The 14,145-nt window shown below is 43.5% G+C and overlaps 1 protein-coding gene across 1 annotated transcript in view; it reads right to left on the reverse strand.

Moving 5' to 3' along the window:
• Window positions 1–14,145, reverse strand: part of Cfap61 (cilia and flagella associated protein 61) — a 256,849-nt gene that overhangs the window by 44,554 nt on the left and 198,150 nt on the right. Inside the window, exon 25 of the mRNA XM_055602635.1 lies at window positions 9,371–9,576. Coding sequence (XP_055458610.1) covers window positions 9,371–9,576 — 206 coding nt within the window. The remainder of the gene's footprint in view (window positions 1–9,370; window positions 9,577–14,145) is intronic.

Genomic DNA, 14,145 nt, shown 5'->3' on the forward strand with positions numbered 1-14,145 from the left:
GGGAGATGGGCATTGGAGTTTAACATTCAGGTTACCACCTAATACAGCACAAGGCTGCTGAGCTGCTGAGGAGAGAGAGAGACACACATACACAGAGACACAGAGAGAGACAGCACAAGGAAGAGAGAGACACACACACACACACAGAGAGAGAGAGAGAGAGAGAGAGAGAGAGAGAGAGAGAGAGAGAGAAAGCCAGCTTCCAGCCATGAGTGTATGGCTCTGACTAAAGTCTAATAAATAATTAGCGGACTATGTGGGCCGCTTGCATCCTACTCTGCAGTTCCAAAGAGAGAGAGAGAGAGAGAGAGAGAGAGAGAGAGAGAGAGAACAAGGTGGCTTTCCTAAGGGAACAACTTCTGGAGCCTGATAGTTCAAAAAGGTAATGGCAGCCTTTTAAAGGGCCTGCGCAGGCTCCATTTAGAATATTGTGCACAGCAGCACTTACCCACTAAAAGTAGGCTGTGGAGTGTTCAGGAAGTGTGCGGGAGGATGGCGGTGCTCACAGGGGGAAGAGGCCTTCAGGCGGCTTTGAGAGCTGAGATGTTAAGATGTGAAAGGAGGTGATTTAATCAAGGCTATGAGTATCTGATGGGCTCCTACAATGAAGCTGGGGCAAGACCCATTCAGGCTGAGAGGACAAAGGATGCTACAGACTGCTAATTAAGGCTAAGGGGTGGGAGAGTCAGTAGGCATGACCTTTCTTTTGCAGGGTCACCCATAAGTGAGGCTAAAAAGATGAGCTAGAGTTAAGAAAGCAGAAAAAAAAGATGTGGAGAATGCCTTGTTAAAAGTCTGCTCTCTCTACCCACTCCTCCCACCTGGCATTTTCCTTGAGGTGTCTGTCACCTCCTGTGTCCTGGGAAGGAGGGAGCAGAGCGAGTGGGGAAGAAGGTCCTGTTTACTGTAAACCTGTCAAGGGACTTAAGACAGAAACCAGCAGGCTTGAGAGGACAGGTGTATGTGTGTGTGTGTGTGTGTGTGTGTGTGTGTGTGTGTGTGTATGTACACTTGAGTATGTGTGAATGTATATGTGCACATATACAGTATATGAGATCTCAGCTATACAAATGCTTCAAGGAAAAGATTGGGAAGGAGAAGATTTTAGTGATGTATTCATTATGTGATTTAAAAATGGCTGATTTAGAAAGGAACAAGTGATTTTAACAAGTCTCTATCATGTTTACAAAGTGGAAATAAACCAATCAGTCACAATCAGATACCCTGCCCCGAGGCACAGAGCGATGGTGTGAGGTCCCTGCTGCCCCAAAGGTGAATTAGTTCTCTCTTAGCCTCTTTCTCTCGCTCACTCTCTCACCCAATGTGTTAACTGGTGCTTACAATACACCCCAGTAGAGAACTGGTTCTCCCTCACAGTGCCAGTGGTTTGTACTGGCACTGTGGAGACAAAGAATGAAACACAGACTCGGAGCCAGCCTGGGCTGCGAACCTCAGCTGCTGTGCTCCTGTGGCAGCTGTCTGCTGTGCTCTCTCTAGCTGCCTGCTCAGCTGCCACGCCACAGTCCCTCATGGCTCCAAGTGAGTCACCTCAGTAACGGACTCACAAAGATCCCGAGGGCTCCCCTGACCTGGGCGAGGAGCTGTTCCTGGAGAAGAGCAGAGGGCTGGGTACCGTCAGCTGTGCCAGCACGGAGGAAGGTGTCCTCAGAGTGGTGTATGGAAGAGCACAGAGGAAACGCAGCTGGCTTTGAATGAGACACATGCCTGGTGCTGCCAAGGTCAGCAAAACAATTGGTAATCATATCTTGGCCAAAATCAGCTGAGCCATTCACCCTGCTTGGAAAGGGCCAAGGCGGCCTGTCTGACAACAGGCAGGGAAAGCAATGCTGGGCCAAGAATCAGCGCCACGACCTGGCAGTACTTGGTGGCACCTGAGAAGAATGTGGCTGCAGCTGCACATACGTGTGCCTGCCAAGGCATGCTGGGACCCTCAGGGCCTCACTTGCCAAGGCGTGGCCATGTCTTCCTGCTGACAGATGTCAGTCGGCATTGCCTGCTATCAAGTACTGTCCACTCTTATTTGGCCGTCCGGAACATCCACTCTTAACCAACAAATTAGCTGTCATGATTATTACCATCATCGGATAGCAGCTGTGCCCTGGCTACTGTCCTCAAACTCACCAGTGCTGGATTTCAGGGAGAAACAAGTTGGGGCTTTGGATTTGGCTAAGTGCGAAGACGTTTCTTTCTTTTTCTTTCCATATCAGATTCCTAGCATCTCACTTACCACTCGGTAGGTTTTGTTTTAAACAACAACAAAAATCCCCTGGAACTCAGATGTTTCAAGTAGAATTGACTGACAACAATAGTAAAATCCTATGCATGAACTAAGAAGAAAATGAATTTGCTTCTGACAGACCTGTGTTTTCACTCTCACTGACAGATAAGTGAATCCCACAAAAATTAATAAACACCTGAGTTAAATGATGTCATTGCTCTTATGACCTAACAAATATGTACAGAACATTCCATCCAAACACTACAGGATACATACTTTTCTTGGTAGCTCATGGAACTCTCTCTGCAATAATTCATGCACTAGCAAACAAAACAGGTTTTAAAAATACAAGGAAACACCAATAATTTCTTATCTTTTACATGAGCACAATGAGATAGAAGTTGAGATCAACAGCAAGAAAAACTGCAGAGCAAATATAAGCCCACAGACTGGGCACTACAACACTGAATGCTGAATAGGGTCAGCAAAGAAATCAAGATGGAAGTTTAAAAATTGCCAGAATTGAATAAAAATGAAAACACAGCATGACAAAACCCATGGGATAGAATGTAAGCATCCCTAATGGGGAAGTGTATGGCCACAAGTACCTATGATAAAAAGTCAGAGAGATCGCAGATAAATAACAGTGCATCTCACTCCTTGGAAATATCAGAACAAGCCAAACCAAGAATCAGTAGCTGGAAACAGACATGATCCAGTCAGAAATTAATGAACGAGAAACAACAAAAATACAAAGAATCAACAAAGGAACGAGTTGGTGATCTGAAAAGATAAACAAGATTAACAAACTCATCCCTAAAGTTAAACAAAAGAGGGAAGACCCAAATTAACAAAATTGGAGCTGAAAACCGAGACATTCCTGCCATGTCTGTCACATGGCTTCCAAGGACCTGGACCTGCCTGGGGATGGCAAGGAATGAAAAGACCCACACATAGAGACGTGGGAGCTGGGCAGACTGGGCGAAACCTCAGCACCCTGGAGCTCAGTGTGTTTATTACACAGAGCTGAGCAGAAAGGTGGGGCTACTGCACACAGCTGTACAAGGAGGCAGGGTCCATTGTGTACATCTGGATCGAGAGACAGGTTTAGGATAATCCCAGTAGGATAAAGCTCAGCAGGAGCAGACCCTGTAGGCGAGCAGTCTTCAGACTGTAAATACCTGGAGGAGAAAGCTGTGGTGTTTTTGCTCACACTGGCAACGGTCAACCTTGGACCAGGAGAGCAAGCATTGCCATTTCCCCTGAGTCTCAGCCGCAGGGCCTATGTCAGCAACACACACTGGCTCCGGCCTTCACTCATGACTTTCTCCGCTTCCTACACAGTACAGCAAAAACCACTGAAATTCAGAAAATCATTACGTTCCACCTTTAAACTTGTATTCTACTAAACTGGAAAAATGCTTTTAAAAATGGATAAAGTTCTAAACACAAATGAATTACCAAAATTTAATCAAGATTAGTAAACAATTTTAACACATCTCTAACAAGCAACAAGATTGAAGGAGCAATACAAAATGTTTTCAACTAAAATTGCCCAGGCCTTATAGATTCACTGCTAGGTTCTACTACATCGTTAAAGAAGAAATGACACTAGTGCTTTTTTACAAACCGGAAAGGGGGGAACACTACAGGATCTTCTTACACCACCCATAGCACACCAAAATCCACTTAAGAGACCCAACAACAATAAACATTATAGGCCAGTTTCTCTAGTGAACATAAATGCAAACATTCTCAATAAAATCCTTGCAAATCAAATCCAACAATGCATTAAAAGATCACTCACCATGATCAAGTTGGCTTCATTGCATAGATGCAGGGATGTTTCAACATTCATAAATAAAAAACAAATGAAAAAGCATTTACAAGTCAATAAATGAAATATATCACATAAATGGACTCAGGACAGAAATCACATTGCTATATTAATAGACACAGAAACAACCTTAGATAAATCCCAGCATTCCATCATGATAAAGCTCTGAAGAAACTGGAAATAGAAGAAATGCATCTCACCATGCTCAAGCTTTATGCAACAACTTTATAATCAACACTAGCAAATGGGGAAAAGCTCAAAGCATTTCCACTGAAATTGAGAACAAAATGAGGGTATTCACTTCCTCTACTGTTATTCAAATAGAGCTCAAAGTATTAGAGAAAATAAGACAAGAGAAGGAAATAAAAGGAAAACAAACAGAAAAGGAAGAAGTCAGAGCATCCTTACTTGTAAATATAATTCTACATATAAAAGACCCGAAAGACCCCATCAAGGAACCCTCTTAGATCTGATAAACTTTCAGCAAAGTGGCATACTACATAACAAAGCACAGACATGTTGATTATGAAACTAAGAAAATAACCCCATTCAAATACCTTCACGTTAAAATATTCTTAGAATAAACCTATCCAAGTAAATGAAAGACCTCTATAATGAAAACTTTCAAACATCAAAAAATGAGTTGTAGAAGATACTAGAATATGGAAAGACCACCCATTATCATGGATTGTTAAGACCTAATATTGTGAAAACAGCTGAGCGCAATCTACAGATCCAGTGAAATCACCATCAACATTTCAATGTGATTCTTCATATGAGTATTAAAAGAATCTCAGAACTCATATGGAAGTTAAAGGAAGTCAAACGGAGAATAAAGCAATCGAGCAAAAAGGAATGTCTGACTTCACATTACACTAGAGAGCACAGTAAGAAAAACAGCATAGTACTTGTACACAGCCAGTCTCTCTCTCACCCTGTATGAAAATCAACTCCAAATGGACTAACAGCCTTAATGTAATAAAATATGGAAGGCACTTCAAGATATAGACAAGGCAAGAACTCTCTGAATAGGACCCAAGTTGCTCAGGAAACAATGCAACAACTAACAAGTGGGACCTCATGAAATTAAAAAGGCTGCACAGCAAAGAAAACAGTTAATGTAGTGTAGAGACAGCATACCAAAAGGGAATGAAATCTTTGTTACCTCTATATCCAACTGAGGATCAATAACTAGAGTAGACAAAGACCTAGAAAGCCTAAACAACAATGAAGCAACTCAAGCAATAAATGTTAATGAAATTAGCAAATAGTTTTCCATAGGTGTAACACAAATGGCTAATAACCTTATGACAAAATGTTCTACCACAGTAGCCATCAGAAAAATGCAAATCAAGACGACATGGGGACTTCATCTCACCCAAGTCAGAACTGCATTCCTTAAGACAACAGACACTGCCAACGTTACAGAAGAGAACCCACACCACGGGTAGCCACGTGAACTTATCTGGATAAAGGAAGCCGGCATGGAGGTTTTTCTACACTATGGCTCAGGTAGTAGCCACCCCCCCCCCCGGCTATTTACCCAAAGGAATTGAAGTCAACACGTCAGTGAAGTCTACATATGTTTGAAGAAGGGAAAGCCTATGATTAAAGAACTGGATACTTTATAATAAGATGGTTTATCTTTGAAAACATTAGGAAACTTTCCTGATACATAAAACTTTTCTAAAATTATGCACTATTTTTGGAAGAAAAAGCAAGTATCTATCCCTAATTTTAAAATGTTGAGTTTGGATAGAGGATGTACTTGGTATGCACAAGAGCACAAGACCCAGGGTTCAATCTGCAGTGAGTGAACACTTGAAGACACACACACACACACACACACACACACACACACACACACACACACACAGCTTAGAAACACAATCTTCAAAAAGATCCTTTGCCCCATAAAGGATACAAATAATATGGCAAATGTTACACATTTAATACTGAACACATCACCTGTAAGGTTAGGGATGAGGCGTGGGTGCCAGGCCTAACTATTCAGTAATTTATGCTACATACCTTAGCATGTATAGTAGGACAAGACAAACAAAGAGAAGTCACAAAGATTGGCTAAGAAAATAATTGGAATTATTTTGGTTTTATCTATATGGAAAATCTAAAAAAATTTGATAGGTGAATTTTTTAAATTAATGAAGGACTTCAGAAAATTTGCAGGACACGGAATGATCAAAAATTTAGGGCATCCGTTTATACCAGCAACAATGAACAACAGTCATGCTTTTAAATCAATTAATTAATTATTATAAAAGAGAGAACTCACGAGCATATGAGCATACGAGCATGCACAAGCAGGTTTGTGAGTGTGACAATGCATGTGTGGAGGTCAGAGGGCAACTTCATGGCGCTGATTCTCTCCTTCCCTTATGCAGTTTCCCTGGATTGAACTTAGGTCACCAGAGCAAGTGCTTTACTTACCAAGCTATCTCACTGGACCAATAAAAATGATGTTTATAGCAGCCATAAAATTATACAATATGTTGAGATCATGTCAGACAAAAACTGGCAAGCCCTTTATGAAGACAATTATAAAACTTTATTGAAACCATAAAAAATGGTCTAAATAAATTGATGCTTACACTATGCTCTAGTCAGTATCAGAAAGGTCGATTTTTACCTAATTAAGCAAGTATTTAATGCTCTGTCCATCAAATCCAATGGAGATTTTCATGAAACATGATGGGTTTATTATAAAACTTTTGGAAGAGTAAAGGGACAAAACACCCAAGATATTCTTGAAGAAAGTAAAAATATTACACTAAATTAAGAATATATATTAAGTTCCACTACATAGAAAATAGCAGTTTCAAAGCAGTAGAAGAAACATTCAAAATATGTGAGCAACACAAGTTTACACCCAGAGTGTATCAGCTCTTTTGGGCATTATGGAGAAGGAGAGAACTGTGCGGTCACAGGGTACTACCACAAATGAAGAGGCGCTCAGCGCATTTGTCATCAGAGAAGGGTAAAGAAAAGCCAGAAGATAGTTTTGCACAAAACCAGACTGGTCTAATCTTAAAGTCTGACCAGTGTATGATGGAGATTCAGGAACTCTCACACAAGGATGTGTAGACAGACAGGACTACTTTGGGAATGTTGAAGTACAGGTCGCCAGGACTGAGCAGCTTCAGGGCTTGGAGAGGTAGAGAAATTCAACACATGAGGTATGTTCTTAGTGGCCACAGAACTGTTTGTAACGGCACAAGGAATTTAAGACAACAACCAGCAGGAAAATCCAGGAACGACACAGGTAAACAATGGAGGACTACACCTCGGGGTAAGGGGGGGGCAAATGAGCTCCAGCTGTGCCCCTCAGGGTAGACACTTGTCTTACAGAATAAACAGAACATTGACTTTCTGTAGCAAACCACAGATTCAACTCAAAAGCAGGCAAAACAAATAAATATTATTTAGGAAATCATATATATATAAACACACACACACACACATATATACGTAAACACACACGTGTATATATGAAATAACAGTTGGTAAAACACAACTCATTGGAGCAAATCCAGCCAATTCCTGCTTTGGAATATGATGAATCATTGGGTCCATTTGTTACGTTATCCTGAAGCTGCTTTCTCATCTTAAGAATAGAGTTGAGAACTTGTGACAAAGACAGTGTTTGTTCCTATATAGAAAAGTTTCACAGGAAACAGAACGACTAACTCTAACTTTAAAATGATGGCTGCCTTCCAAATGATAGCCTGTGTATTGGCCAGAGAGGGGCTCTCAATGCCCAGTGGTCAGGAATTATTCTTCAGCGTAGGTGGCAGACACATGGGTTTCCAGTGTTATTTCCCCTTCAAGCATACAGTAATGTTTTACATACCTGTTTTGCTTTTGTTGAGGCACTCTGTAATTTAAAATTTTTAGGAGGAAAGAAAGGTTATAACAATATCAAGGACACTCAAATCCTGCTTTACAGACTTTGTCAGGTACTGCCTCCGACACTAGCTTGTTTTATGGACAGAGAGTAGCTCTCCCAACCTTGTTAATCAGCAGCTGCATCCAGACGTGGCTTTACACTGTAGTGTGCCTTCCTGAAGGCATCCTAAATAATGTGAGACTTATGCGCTCCTGTGATATTGGGGTCAATGTCAAAGATGATAATTTTCACCAGACTGATCTAAGAGTTCGTGCATGTCCCACGAAGTTCAGTGGGAATGTCTATGATAAAACTTACTATAACGTTTTCATTCATAAGTCTTTCACTTGCTTGGTTAGAGATATCTACATTACGTGTGTATGAATTTGAGCCTCAAAAAAAATATATATGTCTACTGTGAAAGGTATTGTTTCCTTGATTTTTATCTCAGTATGTCATTTGTATAAAGGAAGGCTACTGATTTTTGTGTATTAATTTTGTGTACAGCTACCTTGCTAAAAGTGTTTATCAGCTGTAGTAGTTTCCTGCTGGAGCTTTTAGGATCATTTATATATAAATCTTAAATGCAAATAAAGCTAATTGAGATGATCATGTGGTTTTCATCTCTCAGTCTATTTATGTAGTGGATTACGTTTGTCATTTTACATATGTTGAACCATCCCTGCATCTCTGGGATGAAGCCTACTTGATCATGGTGGATGATCTATTTGATGTGTTCTTGGATTTAGTTTGTAAGTCTTTTACCGAGAAATTTTAATCTATATTTATAAGGGATATTGATCTGTAATTTTCTTTCTTTGACGGGTCTTTGTGTGGCTTAGGTACCAGGGTAATTGTGGCCTTGTGAAAGAACTGAAAAAGACCATATTGTCGATTGCCAGGGGAGAAATTTTCCAACATCTTTGGTACACATTCCTCCACACTCTGGGAGGAAAAGGGTTAGGATCACAAGCATCCTGTCTAGTGACTGAAGACTTCCTGGGGCCAGAGTCTTCCACATGCTGACTGTTAGCCTTTCTCTTGGGTTCAGACTGCTGCCCTTAGCAGCCTGAGTGGAAAGGGACTTGAATATCATCTCACTTTACACTTTCATGACATCAACATCATGTACTATTGCTTCTGAGGTCCTGGTCCAGGCCCTGGCCTGGACACATCTAAGTTCATGTACTTCCTCATGTGAACCTTTGCTCTCCAGCCAATGCTCGCGCTCCTACATTCATTATTCTGTAACAAGGCCATCTCGACCACCCCAGCCTCTCTCAGCAATTCCCATCTCTCTCTCCGGTGCACCACAACACACACACACCCCTTCCATGTGTGTCCACACACAACCATGGGTTTCCACAGTCAAAACCAATGGGCCACTTGCCTGTAGAGATCTGGGATCAGCTTGTCATCGTAACGAGTGAACAGGTTGTTGAGGATTTGCTCATGCTGTCCAAATAAGCGGACATAGTTGGAGGATGGGAAAGGCTCCTTTGAAAAGCACGTGATGGACTCCACCAACCTATATTTGCTGAGGTACAGCCGGAAGTATGTCCCCTCTTTCGCGTTGCCTGTTATTATTTCTGATCCCTGGGTTCAAATGAGAAACGAATCAGGAAGACAGTGTCCAAAGCATCCCTAGACTTTGGGAACTTCAGTTTAGCAATTAATTTTTCAAATATAATAGACAAATTCTATCTTGTTTTGAATAATAGCCATTGATCAGACACACAAGGGAAGACAATGATGTGTCAGAAATGACATTTTCATGACAAAATGTTCCTCACCACAATTTAAATTGCCATTACATTGTTCTATGCCTTAAAATTAGTTGATAACCAATTCTCTATAGCTCAATATCTTACCCAGTAAAGGAACTTGGATCCTTTTTCTATGTATGATGTGTTTGAAGTGTCAAATTTCCCAGAACCATTTTGAAAACATCCTGGTCAAAGTGGTCATGAGGAATTCTAGTTGTTTTAAAGAATATTTAAAAGAGACAAATAGAAGGTGAAACCTGGTGGCTGGGCTTGGGAAGGACAGTGAGCACCGACAGTTAGGCCTTGGATTATCTCAGTGCCCATGAGGAAGGGCCACAGTATACACCCATACAGGCTGTGGATGACCTTTCAGTCTGTAAGTTGTTCAAGGTGTGCATTTTACCACTTAAAACTGATTAAAACTGACTGCCACATGAACCGGATGGCAAGGAAGGGTGCTTCTGTGACCCCACATCGTGACTATACTTTCTATTGCAGCCCTGGTGGCTACCGGCGCTCCGTGGGAGCTCCATTCCTGCTGACCTCAGTGGACAAACGCAGGCTGCATTGGTGGTGAACTTTTACTTTGCCCCAAGACTCTGAATTTAGTTCACTCTAACACTGATAGCTCTTTTCTGAGTGCATCTAGAGTTAAGCTTTCACTCTGAACTTGAAGGTGGCATTTAGAGAGCTGCGGCAAATTCACTTCGTCTTAATCCCAAACATTTGCTTAGCCCTGACTCCCCCTGAGAGCTTTGTCTAGACAGGGACACATGGTGTGATGGATAGTGTGACTGTCAGGGTACCGGGATCTGGAACCACCTAGGACAGTAGTTCTTAGCCTTCCTTATACTGAGGTCCTCTAATACAGCTCCTCATGCTGTGGAGAGCTCCCCTCTCTCCCAGCATTGTTTTAATTGCTGCTTCTTAACTGTAATTTTGCTACTTTTATAAATCATAACATAAATATCTGTTTCTCGATGGTCTTCGGGGGTCGAAACACACAGGTAGAATCCCTGACCTAGGAGAAAGCCTCCAGGGATCATTTATGCAAGCTTCACCTCCGAGCATCCCCTGAAGAATCATCTTGGTTATGTGAATTGAGGTGCGAAGGTCCATTCTAAAGGAGGGGCACCATCCCCCTTGGGTGCTGGACTGCATAAAAAGGAGAGAGTGAGCCAAAGAAGAGCATTCACTGTTCTGTGCTTCCTGACTCAGAGCCCAAATAAAGCCGTTCTCTCTTGAGATGCTTTGCTCCCGGCATTTTATTACAGCAGCAGGAGACGGACTGAGCCCCAGGGTTTAACCTCTTAGCTAAACTGAGGCAACTGGTGGGCATCGTGGGATCGCACGCTGAGCCCCGAGGAGGACAGTCTCATCTAGGCCAACGATAGCTGCAACGGACTGGATATTTGGGGGAGGGGATGACAGCAGCAAGAGCACCGGAAGAAGCTGGGCATTGATGCTTCGAGGAGGAGGCTGGCGGTCCATCTGCGCAAATACGCTCATTTGCAGAAACTATGTCCACAGCACATTTTCTATTTTGAAAATGGATTACATTAAGGAGCAGTGACATTCTGTGTTCTTGGTACCATCATTAAGATTAATGTGTGTGTGTATGTGGGTGGGTGTGTGTAGGTGCATTTGGAGGCAAAATAAAGGTCAACTTCATATAGTCTTCAGGAGCCACTTAGGCGTTTTTGTTTTTGTTTTTTGTTTTGTTTTGTTTTGTTTTCAAGACAGGGTTTTTCTGTGTAGCCTTTACTGTCCTGGACTCACTTTGTAGACCAGCCTGGCTTTGAATTTACAGAGATCTGCCTCCCAAGTGCTGGGATTACAGGCTAGTGGCACCTCGCCTGGCTCTCTTAGGCCTTTTTATTGAAGCAGGGTCTCTCATTGACTTGGAGCTTTCAGACTGGGCTGGGCTGGCTGGCCAGCAATCCCTGGGGATTCTCCTGTCTCAGGCTCTGACGCTGGGATTATAGTAAGCAAGTACCACAAGGGCCAGCATTTTTACCCAGGTGCCAGTAAAGACTCCAGACAGAGCCAGGTGGGACTCTGCCGAAGGGTGTCTCTGCTCAGTGACTCGACACGCCGATTCTCTAGTCCCACTGGCAGCTGATGGGGATCTTGCATTCCAGAGTATTGCCTTGAATCCTGACTCTCGGACCCTCTGCCTTGGGTGTGGGCATGTGACGTCTTTACTTGGACAGCCCGGAATACTCAGCGCCATTCAGAACCGGAGCACGTGGGTAGGCGGACAGTGGTCTCCGAGGTGTGCATCTCCCAGATAAGGCACAGACCATCTGAGCTTGTCACGGGCACTTTCACGGTTCGCCTCCCCACCCCTGGGTAGGAAGGGACAGCTTGGGAAGGAAGCTGGGAAAGCACAAGTCAGTGAGCGCTGAGCGAGAAGCCATGCTTTCTCAGTAGAAGCAGTGCCAGTGAAGTGCTGGCAATACTTCCAGCAAAGCTTTTGGGGGAGTCCCAGACAGCCCCACCCGCTCCCACAGTATCTCTGGTGTGATGCGGGCTGCCAGCTTTCCTCCGGAATCACTGGGGGCAGGGACAGCAATCCCACAAGGCCTGGGATTCTGCCTTCTCCTTACTGTTTCTTTATGCTGAGTGACCGAGGAAAGGGAACCCAGACACCACAGACAGACTAACTCTGTGAGCCACCCATGTGGGCGATGAAAAGGCGTCTTTGCAGGGAACATTGCTCATTCACCACATTCAGTTATTGAGGTTTGCTTTGTGTTCGGGAGCTGTCCTGGGCTCTACACCCCAGACTGAGCACTTCGAGGCTGGGGCCACGGTTAGTTACTGCAGCAGTGGAGATGTGACAGACTGCCGAGGAAACCTGGTAGCTTGCTGGCCAGGGCCCAGCCAGAGTCTGCGCAGGACACACCATCCATGACGGCCTGTTGCATGAGGTCTTAACGCTGTTCCAACGACATGTTTTGCTTTATATTTTTAACAACCGAATCTCGGTTGATCCCAGCACAGTCCTAAACGCAGCGATGAGGGCTTGAAAAGACTGTCCAGTGAACAGCACTCAAGGGAAGGGCGGAGGGCTTGCTGATGGCTTATCCTAGCTACAGAAGGCAAGTTTTGTCAATCTTAATGAGCTTTGGCACTGTCTTAGCATGGCTGGGGTCGGGGTGGAGGAGTCTGGAAGTTTGGAGTGCATCGAAATATTGCATATCAGTATTAAAGGGCACTCACATACAAATCGGCTTCTCAGCCCACAGACTGCCTTTGCAGTGCTGGTCATTCCTACTGGCACTTGCTGCCCCAAAATCTTTTCCTCCCTGATTATATAGGTTAGAAAATCGCTTCAGAATTCATGCCAAGTGGAAGGCATGGGATTAATCAGTCTCGGTGTTGGAGAAACTAAGTCCCCAGCTCTCGTGACAAACACATGATTTTGAAATTTAATAGTATCCAAGGCAGAATTTGTTGTGACAAATTTCTTTACTCTGTGGCAGACAAGCCAACCAAGCATGTGGGCCAGAGTCTGTACATCAGCACACCCTGGAGGCATCTCAGGGTCTTCTCTTTGCCAGATTATTGTATGAAGAGCTCATGGATTGCTGAAGTGACTTCTCGCTTAAGTGGTCCACTTGCTGATAACTGGAAAGTCTACACTGCTCTGGACATACCCACTGTAAGAACAGTCATTGTTTCCCTGGGGGACCCTGTTCAGTGGGCTGCCTTCTCCATCATCTGGCTGAATTTAGGTGACTGCCTGGCCATTTTGGCAACAATTTTGCATAAATTAATTCCAACTCCAAAAGATTGCCATGGAGCGATCCTATGTTTTGTTTTTTTTTTTTTTCCTTAGAAAATAAAATGGAAAAAAAATCTGCTTAGATCTTCTGTACTAATTAAGAAGGAAGCCCACCTGGCAAAATGGTTAATCAAAGCCAGGGGTGCTGTTCAAATACTGTCACAGCACCAGCCAAATAATCTGTTTAAGTTGAACTGTTACTGAAATTCCCCTCATCTCGAACCCCTTCTGTCTGCTCTGAGTCCATGCAGAGCACTCAGCCACGGCAGGCACTGATGAACCTATAGTGTCCGGGAAGACTCTGGTTTGTCTTGAACCGAGCCCAAGGCTCCCGGCTCCTGTACAGATTGGGAGCATGTGGCTTATGTATGGTGAGCGGGAAGACAGCTTCTGAGCACTCTGTGTACTGGACACCTGAAAGAAAGCGGAGGCTGGGCACCACGGTTGGACTGCAGTCTCCGTCTCAGGGGAAGGCTGGGGAGGGAGGGAACGTGCAAACTTGAGGGCAACCCTTGAGCCAAACGGTAAGACACTGTATAAAAACAGCAAACAGCGCCTCTCCCCAAAGTGGTGGTGGTGGGGTCCTAAAAAAGGTGAAAGGAAAATATA

The sequence above is a fragment of the Psammomys obesus genome, unplaced genomic scaffold (assembly GCF_907164565.1).
Source record: "Psammomys obesus unplaced genomic scaffold, mPsaObe1.curated_primary_1811, whole genome shotgun sequence".
Lineage (NCBI taxonomy): Eukaryota > Metazoa > Chordata > Mammalia > Rodentia > Muridae > Psammomys > Psammomys obesus.